Source organism: Tasmannia lanceolata, unplaced genomic scaffold (genome assembly GCF_043159265.1).
Source record: "Tasmannia lanceolata isolate RefF3 unplaced genomic scaffold, GAP_Taslan_0.1 ptg000037l, whole genome shotgun sequence".
Lineage (NCBI taxonomy): Eukaryota > Viridiplantae > Streptophyta > Magnoliopsida > Canellales > Winteraceae > Tasmannia > Tasmannia lanceolata.
The window spans coordinates 14909039-14930780 of NW_027518714.1; the positions used below are offsets into that span (position 1 = coordinate 14909039).

Below are 21742 nucleotides of genomic sequence, written 5' to 3' on the forward strand. Positions count from 1 at the left end.
GCCCGCTGATGTGGGACCTGCTTGTGTATAGTACTCGGTGGGTCCTACTGTGAATAGTAATTTTGAATAGTTTATCTCAATAGTGAACTTGCATAGTATTTCTGCATAGTAATCTTACGTAGTATTTCTGCATAGTAATCTTGCATAGTGACTATTGTGAATAGTAATTTTTAATATGTGTAAGTATCTACTCATTTTTAGTTGACATCTGGGACGGTGGTTTAGTGGTAGGAAGCCGTTCAATCCTCGCTCAGCGTTGGGTTCGAATCGCGTACGCCCCATTATGCCAGATGTCCTCATGCCCGATTAACTCGGGAAAAAATGAGTAATGGCCGATGATTACCCACATATGAGGCCATATATATATATATATATATATATATATATATATATATATATATTACCGGTTATTACAAATAGTCCATACCCAACTCATTCAATATGTTCAATGATCTCAAACCTAGTGATGGATGAAGGACCTGGGGTGGCGGCGGCACTCCGAAAAAGTGTGGATGGAGAAGAAGACTCTGAATTGTCGCGGATTACGGGGATTGTACCGAGTTCCATATCATCTCGGCCCACATCATCTCTGCCGGACTCCTCTCGACGAGGGGTGTAGAGGACATGAAATTTGTAATCTTGTTCCCTGATTCTTTTGAAATGGCAAAACTACTCACCCATGCCATGTGGCATGTGGAGATTTGTGGGTTCCACTCTCAGTCTCAATGGCAGCACTCAAAGAAGAGGGTTCGAGTAATAGGTTCAACTAAAGAAAAGGCAAAATTCGTCCATGGTGGGGCCAACAAAATCTCAGTGATCCTCATCCCTTTCTAGGTTAGTTTTGGTAGAACCAAATCTAGACCCTTGGATCAAGATTGAACAAAGGGATCATAAAGTTGTGTTTATCCAAAACAACAACCAAAGATTCGCAAAAGCAAATTTTGTCCATCTCTACCCACCCTCCAATATTCGTCCAACCTAGGTGGGCCCCACCAAAAACCTTGTTCCTATCCACTTTTCAGGTTGGTTAAGCTAATCACTCCTCACAATTAATAATCAAAGGCAACTTGAGAATGATAAGGACTCTCCATCTTCATCCTTTTCCAACGAATAGGAAGTCTTTTTTGTTGAAAAGTCAATCTTCTCCCAAAGAGTCCAAAGGTGGGAAGGAGTGTGTGGATGCTTCCATAAATAAGAGCCCCATTTCTTCGTCTGAGGAGAGAATCATTACAAGCCTACTATCGTCTCCCTGCTTGCAACCCCCATCTCAACCATACAAGCCATAGGGGTGCAACTAGGGTCGGGTTGGCCGACCCAACCCGAGGAACCCATTTTTCCAACCCAACCCGATTTGTAATTTTCTCAACCCGACCCAATCTGATTTCACCATTTGTTTGATTTTTCCATTTTATTCTTGTATTTCTATCTCATCCTAGTGATTAGATGTTCCCCAACAAGAGGGTTAATTAGGACAACTTCCACCAAGTTTTTTTTATTTCTTTCTAGATTTGAGTTATATAATGACAAAACAAACATAGAAGTAAAATTTTTATACATATTGAAATTAGAAATCGGGTTTCGGGTTGGGTTGCCTGATACCCCAACCCGACCCAACCCGATTTCCAATTCGGGTTGAGTTTTCCCAACCCAAACCAACCCGATTTTTAAAAAAACCCAACCCAACCCAACCCAAATTCAGGTTCAACCCGTCGGGTTCGGGTTGAACCCGACCCAAGTTGCACCCCTAACAAGCCACTATCACCTCTCTATTCACAACCCCCATATCCACCGTTACCACCATCATTTTCACCCCATTTAAAAAAAACAGTACCAAGACCACCACCACTACCTTCTCCAGCTGTCTCAATAGCAGCCCACCATCTCATTTAAATCGAACAGCTGTCCCTCCCTTCTCTCTTTGAGTTTTGTGCGAAGATTAGGCGTGTCCTCCTACAAATCCAAGTCTGTTTTCCACTCGCCCAAAAGGTTTGTATATGTTGCAAAAAATTGATGAATCAGTTATCATGCTGCTATGATTTGCTTTGAATATGTTGCAATGCTTTTCTTTGAAAATAATGAATATGCAATCGTGTTTTTATACTATCTCTTGCGCAACAAGATGAAATGATTTCCTTCGCAAAAAGTGAATGAGTAGTTTCTCTTTGTAATTACCTATGATCATTTCTTGGCAAAGTGAAAAGATGCACTCAGCAAAGAGAATGCAAAACAGTAGTCTCATTTCCGAGATTAATATGCTTTGGTCATGCTTGTCCCGAAATTAATATGATTTGGTCATGCTATGCATAACAGTAGTTTCATTTCTAAAGAACTATTGTGTTTTGTCATGGTTTACATAACAGTAGTCTCATTCCTCAATGCTTTGCTCACTCCGGTGCATAACAATCGTCTAGTTTCCAAAAATTAATATGCTCTGGTAAACTAGAACATGACAGTAATCAAGCACTTCAAACGCAAGCAGTAGCTTTGCTAAAAAAATGAAAAAAATCAATAAAAGAAAAATGCAAAAATGCTAACAGTAGCCTTACAAATCCTAACCACATCCTTTAGAGCACATTCGGCCTTGTCCCAAAATCCAAGTTGGACCCGAGTCCAACTCGAATCCACACCAGTGCAACCCGAGTTAACCCAGTTCAACCCGGTACAAACCGAACCCAAACCAGTGCGACCCGGATCTAAACCGAATCAACTGAAACCAAAACCCCTAACCTGAACCCAAATCTGAACCGGAATCCAAACCCCGACCCTTATCCGAGAACCCTTACCCTAAGATCCCTTATCCTAAAACCATTATCCTAGATATCTTATCTTAGGAACCTCACACCTAGAACCCTGAAGTCCAGGAGGTCCAATCCCTCTCCACAAATTTACCCAAGCCTTAGCTTAGGCTCATTAGGACTTCCTTGCATTAGTTCTAGGACCATATAGAACATGCATACTAGGCATATAGAAATTAGCTTTCACTAGCTTCCAGTATTCAGAACATCCAATTCTCAGGCTCAGTCAATTATATTTAGCTATATAGGACCCATGCTAGGCATTAGGCATTTTAACTAGGCATTTAGGACTGAAATTCCTGGCCCGCATGAGTATAAACTGTGAATGGCTAAAATAACCCAATAAAATATTAGGTTAGTCAATTTCCTCTGAATAAATCACCTTAACCCCATTTTAGTTAGCATTTAAATAAATAAGTTTTCAAATATAAAGACCAGTTTTTAACCGGACGAGAACAGTGCCTAACATCTTCCATTCTCGTAACCAGGCAACTAATCCAATCTCATCGGAACACGGACTTAGTTCGCAGAATCATTCATGGGTCCTAGGCCTCAACCTAGGTGGCGACTCTGGTCAATGCCTTTTGCGTGAAATACGGATACTTTTCTCCCTAGGTCACGAAAAAGCGAGGAAAATCAAATACAAATGCATTCGGATTGAGCAAACGCCAACATACAAGTTGCAATGCCTACAAACAAACAAACACACCCCGTGGGCGCACGCCGGGATCCTCCGAGCGGGGCTCCATATATAGATATAAAAGACCCCACCCCGAGTAAAAAGGTTTCATACTCAGTTTTCGAATAAGGCTGGTATGCCTTATCTCAGTGGTGAGACTAGGGATAACATAGGTGTGAAGGAATGTGGAGATGGAAGCACCCATTGTAAAATAAAAATACACATTGGAAAACACACATAGTACCCATTATATAAAACGATACATGTATGTTTTTAGAAAAAACAGGAGGTGTCTTGGAGCAGAAGATTGGAGCCCAAAATGGAAGGTGTAATTCGATTGGTACGTATCCGAAGGGAGCCTGGTTTTTTCGGCGAGTCACTATCTCTGTTAGAGGAGGAGAAGAAGAAGATGAACCTGGGGTTGAATTCAAATCCTTATTCATATATGTCTTGTTTGAGATTTAGCCGTTGGATTTCCATCCCGTGAATCGGTGAAGACTGGCGTGCTGCAGCAATCCGATTTCCAAGAAACAGATATGACAGAAAAAGGAAGTGGTATTTGCACTTCTGTGTTTCGAATGGTTTCCGTTGGGCAACTATCAAAACTATCAATCGTGACTGTTCTCTCTTCCGATCGAATTGATCGTCGCCCCTGAAGACTGCCGACATTGAAGTGACCGTATATCTGAAACCCTTCCTGCAAGACTGTACCATTTTCCTCTGAGTACTCTTTTTGCTTGGTAAAAGACTAAAATACCCTTTTCTTGATTATAAATATCAAATTGAAGTTCTTCCGAAATCTTTTTCTTGCCTCTAAGTAAAAATTGAACAGGTTGGTATAAAAAAGTAGGAACTTTAAGAAATATTTTTCCTTTCCAAACTTTTCCGGAAATTTCCTATAATCTGCCCTGTTTGGATGGCAAGAAAAAAATTTCTAATGGAAAAAAAATTCTTGGGAAAATATTTTCTTTCCACGATTTTGAGGGAAATGATGTGATTATAGTTAACTTATAGAATTTCATCATAAATTTTAGCTCCCTTTAAATAAAAATTTAATTGGGTAGGTTCCAATTATCTTTTCGGTGTGTAAAATAGTAGGACATTTTAGAAATGTTTTTCCTTCCCATACTTTTCCACTAAATTTGTGCACTTCAAAACAGGGCCTCAGGGTATATCATTTAAAACTCGGTGACTCGGCTCAGAACTCGGCCGAGTCGATGGGGATCTGCAAAGGCCGCGTTTTGGATTCCCAGACTCGGCGAGTCCTGACCGAGTCTTAGCCATTTCGAACACTAATCTAAGTTTTTGCTTAGATGTGGCGAATGGCCACTAATCTAGCCGGGTTCGTGACTAGTAAACTCTAACATCGTATTCCATCCTAATTGAAAAAAAAAAAAAGATAAGATCTTTGGGAGAAAAACGTACCTATAGAAGAAAACCCCTCTAACCCCCCCCCCCATTGTATCTGTCTTTTCGCCTCCCTATTGCGCTCAGAAAAACCCTCTAACCCCTCCATTGTATATGTCTTTTCGCCGCCCAGTTGCGCTCAGAAAACCCCTCTATGCCTTAACTCGCGAAGAAGAAGATGGAGGTTCCTAAAAACTGAGTTAGTCTCCCTCACACGTCAGTCCCAAACCACATTGAAAGTACCGAGGAAAAAGGAAAATGATATATCACTTACCCCTTGAGTGTAAAATAGTAAAACAAATTAACAAAGGGAATAGGGATGCTCCTAGTAAAACAAAGGGGCAAATATATCAGTTATCCAAAAACAATACAGTATTTAATTTTTTTTTAGGCAGTGTGAGTAGTGAAGGCAATTCCAACTTCTGTCTTATTATCTACTTTCCCCTCATGTTTTAATTTTTTTTTTGCAGCTGTTCATACATGAATCAGCATAAAATGTGCCTCGTAGTGTCATTTATGAAGAGAGGGATATAACTCTTTTTTGATATATACAACCCCTCTCTTATTTATACTCAACTGGTCGCTGAGAGCTTCTTGGGAGTTTGTAATAGCTTTTGACAGCTGCTAAACGATTATTATAGTCAAATTAATATTTTAAATCAAGGAATATAACACTAAACAATTAATATTTTAAACGGAAAATAACAAAAAGCCATTTTTGGCACTAATATTGAAAAAGCAGTCGGATTTTGAAAACAACCAAAAAGAGTGCTTTTCAATGTTCACCTTTTTATGAGGACCGAATTACCCCTCCCGCCCATTCCCACTGACAAACATCAGTAAGTAAAAAGTAGATTTTTTTTAACCATTTTCCTTCTCTCGTGTCATTTTCACCTATCTTCTTTCCCATTTTTTCCTTTTACATCCTCCCATTAGAGGGGATAAAAGATTGTTGTGTAGTTGTTCATTTTTTAGTCCGGTGAGTACTCTCTCTCTTCTTCTATCTTTTACCTTTAAGCCGGTGGGTACTCTCTCTCTCTCTCTCTCTTTCTCCATATATCTCTGTCTCTCTCTATTTTTTATTTATTTTTGTATAGTGGTTGAGCTTAATCCGGTGGGTTGAGCTAAACCCTTGGTAAGTGGTTATGAAACACTATGTAGTTGTTCAAACTCTATGTTGCTGTCAATAGTTGTTTAAACACTATGTAGCTGTCAATAGTGGTTAATGTGTAAGTAGTTGTTAAAACTCTTCTAACACTGGTTCATGATTGTTCAATTGTTGTTAATTGGATTGGATTCCTCTAGTTCATATTGTGTCATTGGATTGGATTTCATTTACTTTAATAGTGGTTGAGGAGAACAGTAGTTAAAAATGTGTAATTAGTGGTTTATAGGGTATCAATAGTGGTTAATGTGTGTAAGTAGTTCAAATGTTGTTCATTGGATTTGATTCCATTTGTCATTGGATTAGATTTCATCTACTTTAATAGTGGTTGATGATTGTTGGATTAGTGGTTAAAACTGTGTAATTAGTGGTTGATATGGTATGAATAGTGGTTGCAACACTGTCAATAGTAGCTAATGTGTGTAAGTAGTTGTTCAAACTCTTCTTACACTGGTTCAGGATTGTTCAGCAAGGTTGCTTAAAGCATTACACTCAAGGTATCTAGTTTGGAATACCTAGTTTGTTGCCTCCAGCCCCTATATATAGAGATACATTAAGGTTAATGACTGCTTAATAGACTCTAGCCCATGTAAGCCCACTACAACAGTCTATTATCTTATTGGGCTTATATTAGAACATACATGGGTTATATTATATACCCAACAAGAGATACTAAATAGAATAGGGGTAGCATAGCTTACAAGAACCAAGCTGCCTTACTAGATACGACATTATACTACAACTCACCCGATTCGGCTCACTAGTAACACAAGTTGAACCGAAAGATGCTTGAGCTTTTATGAAGCCACAGGTTACTCGTTCGATGTGATCGACTCGGCCTATTTTCGATTCGAGTCAAATCAAGTTTTTAAGCATTCTTGCTTGTACCACTACGTATATACATCACAGACACATGCACGGGAGAACATGTTTACACTTGATCATCAACCAAGAAAATATAAAACCTTCCTTAAATCTTAACATTTTCATCTGAGCTCATTAAAACCCCAACGAGAGTTGCCGATCCATCTTCTTCTTCATCAGCCTCCCGACATTCGAAAAACTCCGAAAGCTGACTTTCTCTTGATCTTGTTTCACTGGATTAGTAATTCCACCGTCACTATCTTCTTTCTCCTCTTCTTCTTCTTCTTCAAGATCAAGGAGTGAGCCCTTCTCCTGAATAGGATTGTCCCATAGGTGTGATCCTCTGACATTTTTGTCGGCTTCGAAGTAAGTATTTAACTTGTTTGGAGACGTTTCCCCAGAGTTCTCATTGAATTCCTTGTGTTGCAGTTTCTGATCATGACTATGGAGTTCATCAATATCATTAGTTGTAGTGCTATAACTAGAATGGGAGCCAAAAGACGAAGTTCTTGAAGTTCTAGAGGAAGATGATGGAGAAATGAGGAGATTGCCAAAGCCTTGTATCTCCTTGGAGACTTTAAGAGCTGTAGAACGTGCTTCTTTGAGTAGCTCTCCTTCCTCGAGCAGTTGTAGTATTCTTTCTGATTTCTTTTTCATGGCAGCACCCCAATCAAACCTGAAATAGAGGGTGAAAATTGAATAAAATACTGGAAAGGTTTTGCCACGTTCATATGAAGGAAAATGATATTTCCACTAGCTTTTATCTGTCATTTCCCCGTAGTGAACTCCTTTTCTCTAATGACTACACAGGTGAAGTTAGGATCATCAAACCATAGTTACGAAGTTCGAATTTGGAAATAATTCGAATTTTCGAAAAGTTCAGGAAATGTTTTAAAGATTTTTGGAAAAATTGGGAAAAAACCACGTGTATTTCTATTTACAACACTTTTATGCTCACTATCTAGGAGATTTATTTTTAAATAAGATACAACAAAAAGCATGCAAGGATAGTTAAGTGCATGATTCTGCTAGATAAGGATGTAAATTCAGCTTCCATTAATGTTTTTTTAATAATTTTAATTTTTCATGAGATTTACAAATAGTGTATAAGATACTAACAAATTGTTGATGAAATTCAATTTTAATTCAGAAAATTTGCCTTGAATTCGAAAAATGCGAGGACTTTTTAATTATTTGGGAATTTTTTAAATTCAAAACAGAGAATAGAAAACTAAGGATATATTTTTTTCAAGAAACTTTCAATTATTTGGAGAATTTTTGTAAATATAAAGTATGGATCAAACCTATGATCTCAATGGTGCAGCCATACTCAAACCCAATGATAGAGAACTTTAATTACATTAAATATAAATTTTGTAGTTATCTTAGTCGATGAAAGAAAAGAAATGGATAAATTACCCGCGCTCATCTATGTGCTTGAATTTTCCTAGCTGTTCAATGACACCAACATCACAATAGAATTCTTCGGGAACAGTTTCAGGGCCATGAGTCAGTAAGAAATCCAGCAATACGAGCGCTTTGTACGATTTCCTCCACTCTTTCCAATTAATACTTTCTAATCTGCACTAACATAGATGGTTAAACAAAGTTTACCAAAATTAATTTAAAAAATTCATTGTTCAAAGCAATCGATATCTGCACTCCTTTCTAATTGCCTGGTGATACTTTCTTGGAATTATAATGGCCTGCAATGGCTAAGTAGAAATATGCAAAATACAAATAGTGTCATTATCAAAACAATGGAGTCTAGTTGTCATTTAGGTTATTCAAATAATAAATAAATCACAACACCAATCAATCTCTTATGTTAAAAAGTTTTAGGAAATGATATTTACACTTGATTTAAAAATGAAACTCCTTTCTTCATCTTACCTCTCAAATTAGTTGATTAAAAGATATGATAGTCATAGCTGCCAGAGCGGAAAGCGAGTGCGAGAAGCGATATGGGAAGAAGAAGAAGCGGGAAGTGAATAATTTATAAAAGAGGAAATGAGGGAAGAAAATTTTCGAATGGAAAACAAAGGCGAAACATGTTGGAAGCTATATGGAAAGACAAGAAGAAGTAACAAGAAATGTAGGGAAAGAGATAAGGGTTATAGTAGGTTTGGAGGAAGGATTAATGTAGTTTAGTGTTACAAGAAATAAATCAGACTTCACAACTGATTCACATTACAAGTCTGAGGGATTTTTACATATTTTATTCATGTAGATTTAATATTTAGTTTTTGAAGAAAAGATTCACATAAGATTTATTTGGAAATTAAGATGTATTTTTAACTTTTAAATACACTCTTTTCATATTATCAAAAAAGGAAAAAACTCTTTTACGAGAAAATAATTACCTAAACAAAAAGTGCACTCTTAATTATATGGAAGCTTGTAGGAAGCGCGCCTTCCCCAAATTTGGGAAGCAAGAAAAATTTAACTTCAAACTATGAAGCTTATGGTAAGTGGTAACTATGATTATCAACAACCAAATTAAAATAGTGGTTAATAAAGTGAAGAGTGTCATTATGAAAACAAGGGACTGCAGATATCATCCCTCTAAATCTGATTAGCATTACCTCCTGTGGAGAACATCCACAATTCTCCAATAATCGTCAATGTCAAAGGAGGCTTCAGATATTCTAGTCATTGTTTTCGCATCAAGACCAGATGCCTCATTGCTTGTAGCTTCCTCTGTCAACCTTTTCATAATAAAAGATGGAAAATAATTAGTTATGAACAGATTGACAAAAGGAAGAGACAGTAGTTATAAAATGGGCCTTACTAATTTTCACCCCTGAGGTGACTTGAGCTTCTCATGGGGGTAAATCCAGTCTCTTTTACCTATCACCTAAGAGGGCAAATTAGCAAAAGGGAAATGATTCATTTGCCCCCCTTTTCTTCCCATGAGCCAACCCTTCTAATGTAAAAAGAGTAGGCATAGTCACATAAATAAAGGGGGGTGGACTGGGTAAGAAAAGATGGGAAATGTATCACTTCCCATAGAAAATTCCTTGAGGGTCTGTTTGGATGCAAGTAAAAAAAAAGTAGAACCAGAGGAAAACAGATTCCTATTTCTTTACTTTCCTTTTCTTCTTGATTTGAGAAGAAAGTCTAACAGTAAAATTAAGCTTGCATTTGGAAAATTTATAATATCAACTGGGAGAAAGTAAAAAATGTCATTTTACTTGATAGTGCTATTATCAAAACAAAGGAGTGGGGATATCATTTCCTTTGAAAGAATTTGAGTCTATTCTTTTAGAATTAAACAACTTACAATTCTGCTTGAGTTACATCAGTCAAGACAAGCCTAGCAGATTTGTACTTCTCTTGGAGGAAGGAAGATGCTTTCTTCTTCATTTCACTCAAAAACAAGCTCCCCATTGCTCCAATTCAAACCTAATTTTGTATGCCTTCCCACTACTTCAAGAAATTTAATCAGAACTCACCCAATCCAAAAACCCTAGATTAAAGTATAAAATGAGAAATAAAATGCAAAGCAAAACTTGTTTTCAACAAGAAAGCACTGAAAAACTAATGTTAGAAACAAGACATCTTATTCTTATTTTTCATAACCTCCAATTTGTATCAAGTAAAAGAAAAATTATCTGAAGAACATGAGAAAATACAAAAAGGAAACACCAATCTTCTCCAAAAAGACCCTAATTTTCTTCAAACCCTAATTCTCATCAGGATCAACAATACCCATAGCCCTAATTTCCCTCAAAAGCAAGGAGCACCCTACCAGATAGAAAACCCTAACTTTCATTGAACAGTGAAAAACCAAATTGAAACCCTGCCTTTCTTTCCCAGAAATTAAAAAAACAAGAATCCCATTCTCGATCAAAAAATAACCAAAACCCACTTGCACAAACAGATCAAAACCCTAATTTCCCTATTAAAAAAAAACATGAATCCCCCGGGAACTTTATCTGAAATAACCATTATTCCGATCTAAACAACATAGAATTTTAATGGGTAGGCATGATTTTCTGTCAGAAAAACAACAGGGTGGAATGATTCAAAGATTTCATGATAAAGAATAACAGAACTCAGTAATTTGCTCGGATGTTGACATGCTTTAGGCCTGAAACACTGAAAATGTAGATTTAGACAAGTGGGTGCTGATTTTTTCATCATTTTATTATCAAACTCGTACCCTATTCTTACGTTGGAGAAGACTAACAAATTGAGGATTTCAGAAGACCCAAGTGTCGGATTTTGAGAAATTAAAGGCGCCATTTAGAAACTACAATGTCTGAAGCTGTCAAACCAGGCGAGAGTAGTCACATGACTCATAAATACTAGAGGGGCTGTTCCAAGTAAAAACAGGGGGTGAATATATCATTTCCCTGGTCTCTGTGGGGCCTATCAGGGACTAGCTATGGCCCTAATTTGCACCAACCAGGCAATCTCAGACATCCAAAATTGGATATCCAATCTTTGATTGATCCATCTGAAGACCCTTAAATCGGACATCCAGCGGCCCAAAAATTCACACCAGGGGAACAATCCTAATGAGATCAGGGGATTGTAAAGAAGAGTGTATAGGCAAAGATATACTCACTTCTTTGTTTTGATATGATCACTGCCATATATATTTACAGGGATGGTTGGAATAATTGAGAAACTTGTACACAATTGCCCTAAAAAGAGAGTACTTTTAAAAAAAATACAAACATTGTTTAACGTACATACAAGTTAACGAAAGTGTTGTACAAAGAATATAGGGGAGTGATAAATCGAGTCCCAAATTTCTTAAATCGACTCCCCATGTGTCTTTCTCACTCCACTTTCTCTCACTAACTCAGAGGAGAGAGAAAGGCTCACAGGGAGTCGATTTAAGATATTGGGGAGTCGATTTATCACTGCCCATAATATATTGTAGTAGGCACTTAGAAAATATTCTTCAATCTCTTTACTGAAATTTGTTGATGTGGGTGGGGTTGGGGAACCGATGGCAAATGCAACCAGGACAACACCACCACTCTCACCTAGTAGTGACGATAAGTTGCCGAGTTTTAGTGCACCATAAATATAGACAAGATAAGGAATTAAGGACAAAGAATTGGACGAAAGAAGTGTCGCACACCCATGTCATAATTATTACCTCTAATATCTTATATAAAATGCAACCACCAAGAATATTAATTATTAGAGCAATGGTTGTATTTAATCTGCTGCAAAAAAACAATTATTAGCATTTGCACAATGTAAGTTGATACATGTACGTATTTTAAAAATAGTGGGGCCTACTCTAGAGGATAATCCAAACCATTGATTTGTTGGGATTTAAAGTAAATAGGCCATGCCTCAAAAATCATCTACATAGGAGGATCCTAACCCTCCGCTCTAGCCCGTAGTAGAGGAACAACACATTATATAGAAACCTCTACCAGTCAAAGGGTTAGGATCTTCCCTCGGATTTGATTTTTGGAAATTATATAGGCACCCCTGTTTGTCAATGACAGCCCAATTGTAACTACTGATGGAGCTAGAGTAGATCAAAGTTGTGAACATAAGCCCGCCCAAAACAAAACTAAATTTGTATCAAAGTTGAAAACACCCTGAACCCAAATTTGAACCTAGGCACTGTTTGGATTGCAGGAATTGTCTGGTAAAGTTAGGAGAGGAAAAATATTTCTACGATTTCCTTCTATTTTTACACATGAAAAAGGTAACTTGAACCAGCCAAATTCATTTTGTGTTTTAAGGAACCTTCAATTTATGATGATATATCTCTAAATTAACCATAATCACATCATTTCCCTCTAATTCGAGGAAGGAAAAAAAAAATTCCCAAGAAATTATTTTCCATCCGAGATATTTTTCTTTCAATCCAATACATCAAGTACCCTCACCACTAAAAAACTTCACTTATTGGGTGGAGATAGCTTTTTGGAAAGGGAAGTGATTCCTGCACTTGTTTTAGGGATTTGCTAGGCAATTTCTCTGGAGGCCATACCAAGGCTGATTTTTGTAGGAGAGAATAAAATGACCAACACAAAATCTGCTAAAAACTGAGCCTGTGTGGCCGTTCTCTCATGCAAAAGTCAGCTGTGAAATGGATTACCGCAAAATTCCCTATCAAATCGCCTTGTTTTAATAGAGTCTTTTAAGCACTTGCACAGCCCAGAAAGGACAGAGGAGCCCACATGAATGGGTTATCTAAACCATCCATTTATTGGGCCCTTCGTAGATTAGTGTGTGCCAAAACATAGATTCGATGTGACCCTCCAAAAATAAACCATCCATTTATTGGGCCCTTTGTAGACTAGTCTGTGCCAAATCATAGATTCGATGTGTGACCCTCATTTTAGCAGGTCATTGTAATGAAAACTACGCAAATCGAAGGGTAATAATCATTGATAAATGAAGCGATTTCTGCACACTGATGCTGCTCTTGTTATTTACACTAATCCTGTTTGGATTGCAAGAAAAACATTTTTTTATTTCCATTTTTTAGAGGGAAATGATAAATTTTAGGGATATCTTTATAAATTACAGGTCCCGTAAATAAAACTTGATCTGTGGCTGTTCAAGTCAATTTTTTTTCAGGTACAATCAAGCAATGGGAAACATAGAATTTCTGCAATCCAAACAGGGCCAACGTTAGAGCATATGAAGTAAACAATCGATGTGTGCAAATGCTTTCTGACCGGACGGACTAATATGTGTGACGCACACATGGGTTGAGCCGTACGGGCAGCTCGCCGGGATATAGCGGACAACACTTCTAGAGAGTTTTGTAACCCTAAAACCAAAATAGTGAAACTCTTCTCCTGTAGTCGTAGGCACACTACCGAACCTCGCAAATCTAAATCTTATTACTTTGCGCTCAGTCCAAGATAGCAACACACACAGACAAGCATGTATGGATCAGTGTTTTAAAACGGGTAAGTGCCAATGCAAGGTAGTCTCAAACATAAGCCCTCTAATCATGTCTGCGTTGAAACGTAAAGGACCAAAGTTCATCCCATTTGTTTATATTTAACTTATTTTTCTAACTTCATCTCATAATTAAGTTGAGATGGCCATATATAAAGGCTATTTCGTGAATCAAAAGAACCTTGTAACAGAAAATTCATGAAAAATAGCAGAACAGTGGCTTTTTTGGACTAGCTTTAGAGAAAGTCATCTTCCACGATTACTCTGCAACCCCTTAACAGAAACAAAATCTATCACTTTAAGCTAATTTATATTACTTTTTTGCACTTTTTCTTAATTTTATTATTATCATAATTTTTAAAATTAGAAAATTCATGTGGGTTAATCATGCCTTACCTCTAAAAGCATTGGTATAGGTATAAAATTCATATTTTCAGAATAAATTTTAAAATTATCTTAAATTTTATTCGTGTAGACGATTGGCAGAGACCCTAGTTACTAGAAGCAACATTGGATCAGCAGAAGAACAAACAAATTTCACCACTAGATATCCCGAAATCCCAAATGGGAAATTCATCCTGTGGAGACATTCTTTCAAGTATTGTTCAAAATCCAAATACAGATCCATGAACAAAGAACTACAGTTCCATTAACAGAGAACTACAGTATCCTGATATGATCTCAAGATTTATGCATCTACGGATTCCGTATAACAAAATGACTCCAGTCCGAACAAAAATCAGATCAGTCTATCACAAAGGAGAGAAAAACCAGACAAAATTCAATATGTGAACAGGTGCAATTGCAATGCATTGGTTGAACCGAGGTTTGGTCACTGAACATTAAGGCCCTGTTTGTTTAAGATTATGACTACCGATTGTGAGTGCCAAACCGATTATTGGACTCAAATTTAAATGTAATATTGAGTCGGATAATCGGATTGGCACTAACAATCGGTTGTCATAATCTTAAATGAACAGGGCCTAAAATATGGAGTGTTTAAATTGAATATCTCAGACGCTTCGGCTAATGCGGATCAAATGGGCAGCCACTGATATAATATTTAATATCAATTCAAGCAAGTACTTATAAAAATGCAAAACTGGGCATTTGAAGAGATACTTGCAACATTTTGATAGCTGTAAAAACATATGCAATTAAAGAAGAAAATGGAACAAAATACATGTGATTAACAATTTTTCCTTTCATCATTAAATCCAATAAGAAAATAACATGTAAGTGCGTAGACACTCACAGACAAGACAGACAAACCACCCGAGCTGGTAAAAGCTAAAGATAAACACACCCTTCTGCATTTCCATGAATCGCCAGAAAAGAAGCAAGAGGAGAAAAAACAGAGATGCTGTTGAATTTTCTAAAAAAATGTCTAATATTCTGAAATTATGTTACCTGGGGTTCTGGTGGATGATTAAAAACACTTCATCAAGTGCCCTCCTTGTGTAGGTGGAAATCAGCATTTTAATGTGCCGCTCTCTTTCAGCATCAGGACTCTTGCCCGCCAGAAAATAGACGCGCCACAGATTTTGCATGTCAAAGCTTGGAAATTATTGTTGATGGGATTAAATCTTGTTGAAAACTTCATTCCAGAGGAGGTTGTGATGATTGTTACCGCTTTCAATGCTCAAACTGGACCAAGCATCCTAAAGCTTTCTAGTTGGCAGCTGAAAATAAAGAACAACAAAATTAAGAACAAAAAAAAATTCTGAAGTAAAGGAGAACATTTGCAGAAATACTCGCTTGAAGTTAGGGTCTCTCTCTCTCTCTCTCTCTCTCTCTCTCTCTCTCTCTCTCCTATAATCTGTCACTAGTACCTACAACAGTACAACCAGTGTTTTGCCTCCATCTCAGATTTGACATCCTTTACCCAAATTTATCACATCTGTCCAGATCTGTTACATTACATACCTTAGACAATCCACTATTACCCTTGCCCTTGTTTTAAAATTTGCCTAACATATCCCCTTAACTCATAATCAGTCCCCTAACCTGGTTGACTTAAAATGAGCCTAATACCTAAAAATATTCCCCTCTTGGCCGTCCTACATCAATTACTATCAGAGCTACAATACCTAGTGTCTTGAAGAATTGCACATTTCCCAAAAACGGTATACATATACAAATAAGTAGCTAATAAGGGAGCTGCCAAGTACCAACTCTCATCCACAAAGGTGCTGTATCCCTCACATTTTTATCAAATTTGTGAAGGAAAAGTTTTTCTCTGTGTTCAACATATCCCCGGAGGTTTTAAATTTTTATTCATTAATACAAGTAGAAGTTAACACATTGACGTCTCAGGCCTGGAATACAGATAGCAGGAAAATTCAAGCAAAAGTCCTGATCTGGTTTCAAAGTTCAAAGCATAACTCAATGTTTTCTGATCAAATTTTATGTCACATCATCCTTTCTGGTAACCCCCACCCCATCCCACAAAAAACAAACAATAAATAACAAACAATAGCTGGTGTCAAATTATAATAATTTACATTCACTTCTGCACTGAGTAATGGGTGGTATGACAACTTAGAGCACACAAAATTTTAGGAACCACAAGAACGGTTTGAGAAAGTAACAGCAAAGCACTGATGAAAGTCTTGATCTGGTTTCAAAGTTCAAAGCATAACTCAATGTTTTCTGATCAAATTTTATGTCACATCATCCTTTCTGGTAACCCCCACCCCATCCCACAAAAAACAAATAATAAATAACAAACAATAGCTGGTGTCAAATTATAATAATTTACATTCACTTCTGCACTGAGTAATGGGTGGTATGACAACTTAGAGCACACAATTTTAGGAACCACAAGAACGGTTTGAGAAAGTAACAGCAAAGCACTGATGAAAATCTAGCTTACCTGGGGTTGGATTCAAAAGGGGGCTTCAAGTGATTCATCCCAAACTTCTGCACTTCCATTGGACGCATCTTCACCATCTTCTTCCATGGAAAGCCTAATATATTCTCTATGAGCAAAGCGGTCCCACTCTGTCAATGTAGGATTTTCTCGTTCCTGCTCAGATAATTGGAATTGAAATCATATATAAGATGTTCATGACTAATAAGATAGTATGCATTAAATTAAAAAAGCAGTTACCTGACGAATAAGAAATGGATCACGTGTTTCAAAACCAATGAACTTATTCAGATTGAAGAGGATATTGAAAACATTTCCTGACAGTTTGCAACCTTTTAAGTCGCGTAGTGTAAAATGGGATTCTCTCTGCAGGCCAGTTTGAAGTGTTACGGGTAATGAACTTATCAGTAGCCAGAATACAAGAAAGAAAAATCTAGAAGAGAAAAAGCAGAAACAAGGTGACCTTTGGTCCAATCATGTCAACCATCTGGCATAAGATATCCTCAAAAAGCACAGGTTCCTGGGCCATGCATTCCATGCGATGCAACTGCTCTTCATAAAAGAATTGCATTTCATTGGGAGTGAGTACTCCATTTCCATCCAAATCTATACATTTGAACCTGAAAGATGCAAGTTAATGAGATGAATGCCTTGCAGCTAATCTTGTACAAATAAAATTGGAACTTGGAGAGGTCCACGGCGAAACTCAACTAAAACTGTATACACAAGAAAAAGGGGATCGAGGAAGCAAGGGGGAAGTTGCACAGTCGTGGTATATGGGGAGAGAGAGAGAGAGAGAGAGAGAGAGAGAGAGATGGTGCACCCTCAGCCATAAGGTGAAAGAGGGAGAGAATTAAAGAAGGGGGGGGAGGGGTGTGAGCTACAGTCACAGCCGGGATAGAAGAGAGGGAAGAGAAAGGGGATTAGAAATAAAGGATACGGAGAGGGAGGCAGGGAGGGAAGAGAGAGGGGGGCGGCAAATGAGAAGGGGGATAGGGGGTCTTCTTTCCACGTTCAAAACTTAGGGCAAGTGATTGTTGGGTTAGGGTTTTAAAAGGTGCATTGAGGAGTAAAGTCGTGGGCCATGGGAGGTAGCCAATAGGGTTATATGATTTTGTTAAGCAAGTTTTGGTTTAAGTGGTGGGCCATGCGAGGGCTTGGATTTGGGGTATTAGGTGGTGGGCCACGGGTAGAATTGGTAAGGGTAGTAGACCATAGGGGCTTATGTAGACACCCTGCACATCTAGGACCAACCAAATCTAAATTAAACGCTAATATAAATCTCCAAATACAAATAAAACAAACCATGACTAACTGAACAAATTATTCCCAGGCTAAATCGCATCACTATATCAGTAACAACAAAACATATGAAAAGTGGTTTTCAAGACGCGACTGAACAAATTTTTCCCAGGCTAAATCACATCACTACATCAGTAACAACAAAACATATGAAAAGTGGTTTTCAAGACGCGACAATTTGCACCATGTGTTGGGTTCAGTTTGTCCCATGTTAACCACTAAATATGGGGGGGGGGGGGGGGGGGGGGGTTACAGCGACACCCATTCAAATTCTAATAGAGAATCCACTTCATATTGTATTAGAGTAGTGAACGAATTCAAGTACATAAACAAAAAATACTTCAAGTAAATACAAAAATATTTCTTTTTTTTTTAATGGTAGATACAAAAATATTTCTGTAAGCCCATAAATCCCTTCCAAAAGATGTATTCTTAGACAATAAGGGCAAACTAACAGGAGAAGCTTCTTCATGGGCAAATCTTCGACACAGTTTCCGAAAGCATGAGTCTTCTTCTAGAGGTGAAAGAAGTGAAGCTCAATCTTAATTTTACCAATGTGATGAAAGTTCAAGTGAAGAACCAGGAGACCTCATATAATCTTACATATCAGCTTCAAAGGGATTCCTCCCAAACAAAATATACATAATAATAACCACAAATTTCTCTTCAATGATTTGTGCATCAGATACATTTTACACGTGCACTTGTTCTGACTACAACCAAGCGCAGCTCCATCATCCAATATGTTTTACCATGAATTTAATGTATTTTTAAAATTGCTATTTTTAAAATTGGTATTTTTACAATTAGAAGATAGGGTGAATAGATACCAGTACTCAAGACTAGGTTCAGATGATTTATCCTCCTCTGACAGCATGAAGTAAACAAAATCTTCATAACCCATCTTTCCTTCAACTTTGCTAGTAAATTTTCTTGGAATCTATGATACAATGAAAATGTAACAAGATCAGGAACAAATGTCATATGTATGAAAGAATTTCATTTACTCAAAAACATAAGTTGGCTTATTCAGTCAGCATAGAGTAAATACAAACCTGTGAAAAGATTCTATCAACAATCCTGTACGTAAGAGCATGGTTACCATATCTAATAAGGTTCTCTTTATCGATCAAGAAATCATGATCGGTATCCAGCTCCCAGAACTTGCAGTATATCACATAGAAGTGTTCGTATGAAAAGTACCTGAATAGGGTAAAAAAATATTTTTTTAAATAAGAATGTGCTTAACTTTCACAAGAGGAATGCTAGATTCAAAAGCCCCCCCGCAAAAAAGGGAGTAAATCGATCTGATACAGAGGTCGTTATTAACGACTCTGTCGAGGCAAATCTTTAATTTCAGTACACATTGGTTGCAATTGTATACCACAGGGACATCTTGTCCCTTGTCTACTCTCCCTGTACTACCTTTTCATGGAATAAAACTGTTACTTGAAAAAAAAAAAGAGGGGGGTGGTGAAGGGCACCTCCGTTGGCCACTTTCTATTAAGATGGCACAGAAAAGTACGATCATAATTGTCACATATGAAAAGTGACCAATGGAGGCGCCCTTTACTACCTTTTTTGCAAGGGTGCCTGTGAATTTAGCATTCCTCCTCTCACAATAGGTGACAATCATAATGGATAGATGCAAAACCAGCAGATCTTCTAATTGGTAGCATCATCTTTAATCCATAGGAGCCATGGCATTAAAGATTTCAGAACCAGTTCCCATGTGCTTCCTTGTGTTATGAAAATCATTCTTAAAAGTTAAAACCACTTCCACGTGTCTTCCCACAATATATGAAATATAACATAACCGGTCCCCCATAATGTGTCTTCCTTGTGGGAGAACATCAAGTATAAAATGTCAAATCTCAACAACCGTGTGAAGCTTTTTTATGAAATTAGGTAATTTATAGTAAGCAAGTAAATATGAAATATACAGAACCACTGATGGGCAGGGCTTAAAAACTACATAATGACATTTTTTATAAGACAAATAATTTACAGATCAATTCAAGTAAAGCTACCTCAAGACTTTGTTGATATCCTCCTCCTCATCCGCATGTTGCATTGCAGCAATTAGATTTCCCCTTTTAAGCTCCCTAAGGGTAAGATGGCCATTTCCAGATCTATTCATGTAATAAAATATTCTGTATATGACAGTTTCAGCTGGTCCAAATTACAATGTATCAGTGACAGCAAAATGCAAGGTTACTGTGTTGAGAAATAATGACCATATTCTCAGATTTGATTACATGAGGCCTTCAAACCAGTATGTTGAAAGGGGGTATGGTGAAGTTGAGAAAATTACAAGCATTAAAAAAAAATTCTATGCATTTCATTACGAAAACAAGTGTGCTCAATCCAGTAATTTAGCAAGTTTCGGTCTTTAACATGCCTTAGTAAATTTTTCCAATGCACGCAATTTCAGTTTCTCGTAATATATATCAGTACTTATTTGGAAAACAGTTGACAGTTGAAACTCATACAACTTGGCAAAAAAAACCAACAAAATTGAAGATGCCAAGAAGTTAGACAATTAACTTATATCACAAAGCCACCCTCAAAATGCTACTGTTAAGTGACACCCAATGTTGGACGTATCAGATACATGTCAAGAAAGTTATCAAGTTAAAACCTTCATTTATCTCATTCTAAGCATATTTATATTATGCAGTTTTCAAGTACTTTTAATTATATACATAACTTATCGATATCTCCAACTTATCTTTTCAATACCTAATGCTTTTGTGAATGAATAGGAATACATACAAATACGCATTATATATGTACAAGAAAAAGGCATGTGCAATACACAAATACAATTCATGAAAAAAAATTATGCAGTTTTGAAGTACTTTTAATTATATACATAACTTTTCAATATCTCCAGCTCATCTGTTAGATATCTTATGCTTTTGTGAATGAATAGGAATACATACAAAGGGAATTGCTAGCGTCCATCGCAAAATGCATTTCGCGGGTGGTCTGTCGCATGTGAGACCACCCACCTCATGAATAGAGACAAAAGCTGTTGTCTCCATTCACGAGGTGGCTGGTCTGACATGCGACAGACGAGCTGCGAAATGCCTTTTGCGATGGACCCTAGCAAATCCCTACATACAAATATGCATTATAGTATATATGTACAAGAAAAATGGCATATAAAAGGGCAGTGCAGTGGACGAGGCTCCCGCCATTGCGGATCTGGGGAGGGCTAGATGTACGCAGCTTTACCCCTGCTTTGCAAAGAGGCCGTTTCCGTACAAGAAAAATGGCATATGGGATAAACAAATACGATGCATGAAAAAGTAATTATGCACTAAATGACTATTTTATAATGGAGCCCATGCATAACTTGTATTGACTACAAATTTTGCCCTGACGACGATCTTAATTGACATCAGTATTATTAATCTAGTGTAAACCTTGAGATGGCCCACATGGTTCTGTTTCCATGCCGAATGGAAATCTCACACTTACAATATGTGCCTACAAAAATCAATCCTTATTGATCTAGGACCTAAGATGATGCAAATGGAAGGACCTGATCATGTACATGTTGCACACATGGGCCCAAGTATAAATCCTAGTGAAAAACTGCCTTATTAAAAAGAGAGGCTCATGCGGGCTCAAGATTAATTTTATGTAGATAGAGGTTGAGAAATTTACTTGCTATTAATTGTAGGAAAATGATATATTTGCCCCTTTATCTTTCCCCAGGTCACCCCCCCTTGTAGTGTAAAAAGAGTAGACATAAA

The 21742-nt window shown here is 37.3% G+C and overlaps 2 protein-coding genes across 4 annotated transcripts in view; both read right to left on the bottom strand.

Annotated features, from left to right (window-relative positions):
- Positions 1-6801: 6801 nt before the first annotated feature.
- LOC143861123 (ENTH domain-containing protein C794.11c-like) lies at positions 6802-11400 on the bottom strand. Of its 3 annotated transcripts, none has more exons than XM_077372045.1 (4): positions 10194-11396; positions 9496-9618; positions 8330-8491; positions 6802-7586 (listed from the first exon to the last, which is right to left on the bottom strand). In XM_077372045.1, the coding sequence occupies exons 1-4, from the start codon at positions 10298-10300 to the stop codon at positions 7046-7048; spliced, it is 933 nt and encodes a 310-aa protein (XP_077228160.1). In that variant the 5' UTR covers positions 10301-11396; the 3' UTR covers positions 6802-7045. The 3 variants fall into 3 exon arrangements, with proteins under 3 accessions (XP_077228160.1, XP_077228162.1, XP_077228161.1); XM_077372047.1 differs by lacking the exon at positions 10194-11396 and adding an exon at positions 9702-9767; XM_077372046.1 differs by lacking the exon at positions 9496-9618 and having other exon boundaries at positions 10194-11400.
- A 3590-nt stretch (positions 11401-14990) lies between these two features.
- Positions 14991-21742, bottom strand: part of LOC143860205 (serine/threonine protein phosphatase 2A regulatory subunit B''beta-like) — a 33380-nt gene continuing 26628 nt past the window's right edge. The window contains exons 7-13 of the mRNA XM_077370769.1: positions 20009-20150; positions 19034-19181; positions 18809-18918; positions 17140-17296; positions 16917-17042; positions 16680-16832; positions 14991-15486 (exon numbers count right to left, since the gene is read on the bottom strand). Of these exons, the coding sequence (XP_077226884.1) occupies positions 16692-16832; positions 16917-17042; positions 17140-17296; positions 18809-18918; positions 19034-19181; positions 20009-20150 (824 nt within the window). The 3' untranslated portion in view covers positions 14991-15486; positions 16680-16691. The remainder of the gene's footprint in view (positions 15487-16679; positions 16833-16916; positions 17043-17139; positions 17297-18808; positions 18919-19033; positions 19182-20008; positions 20151-21742) is intronic.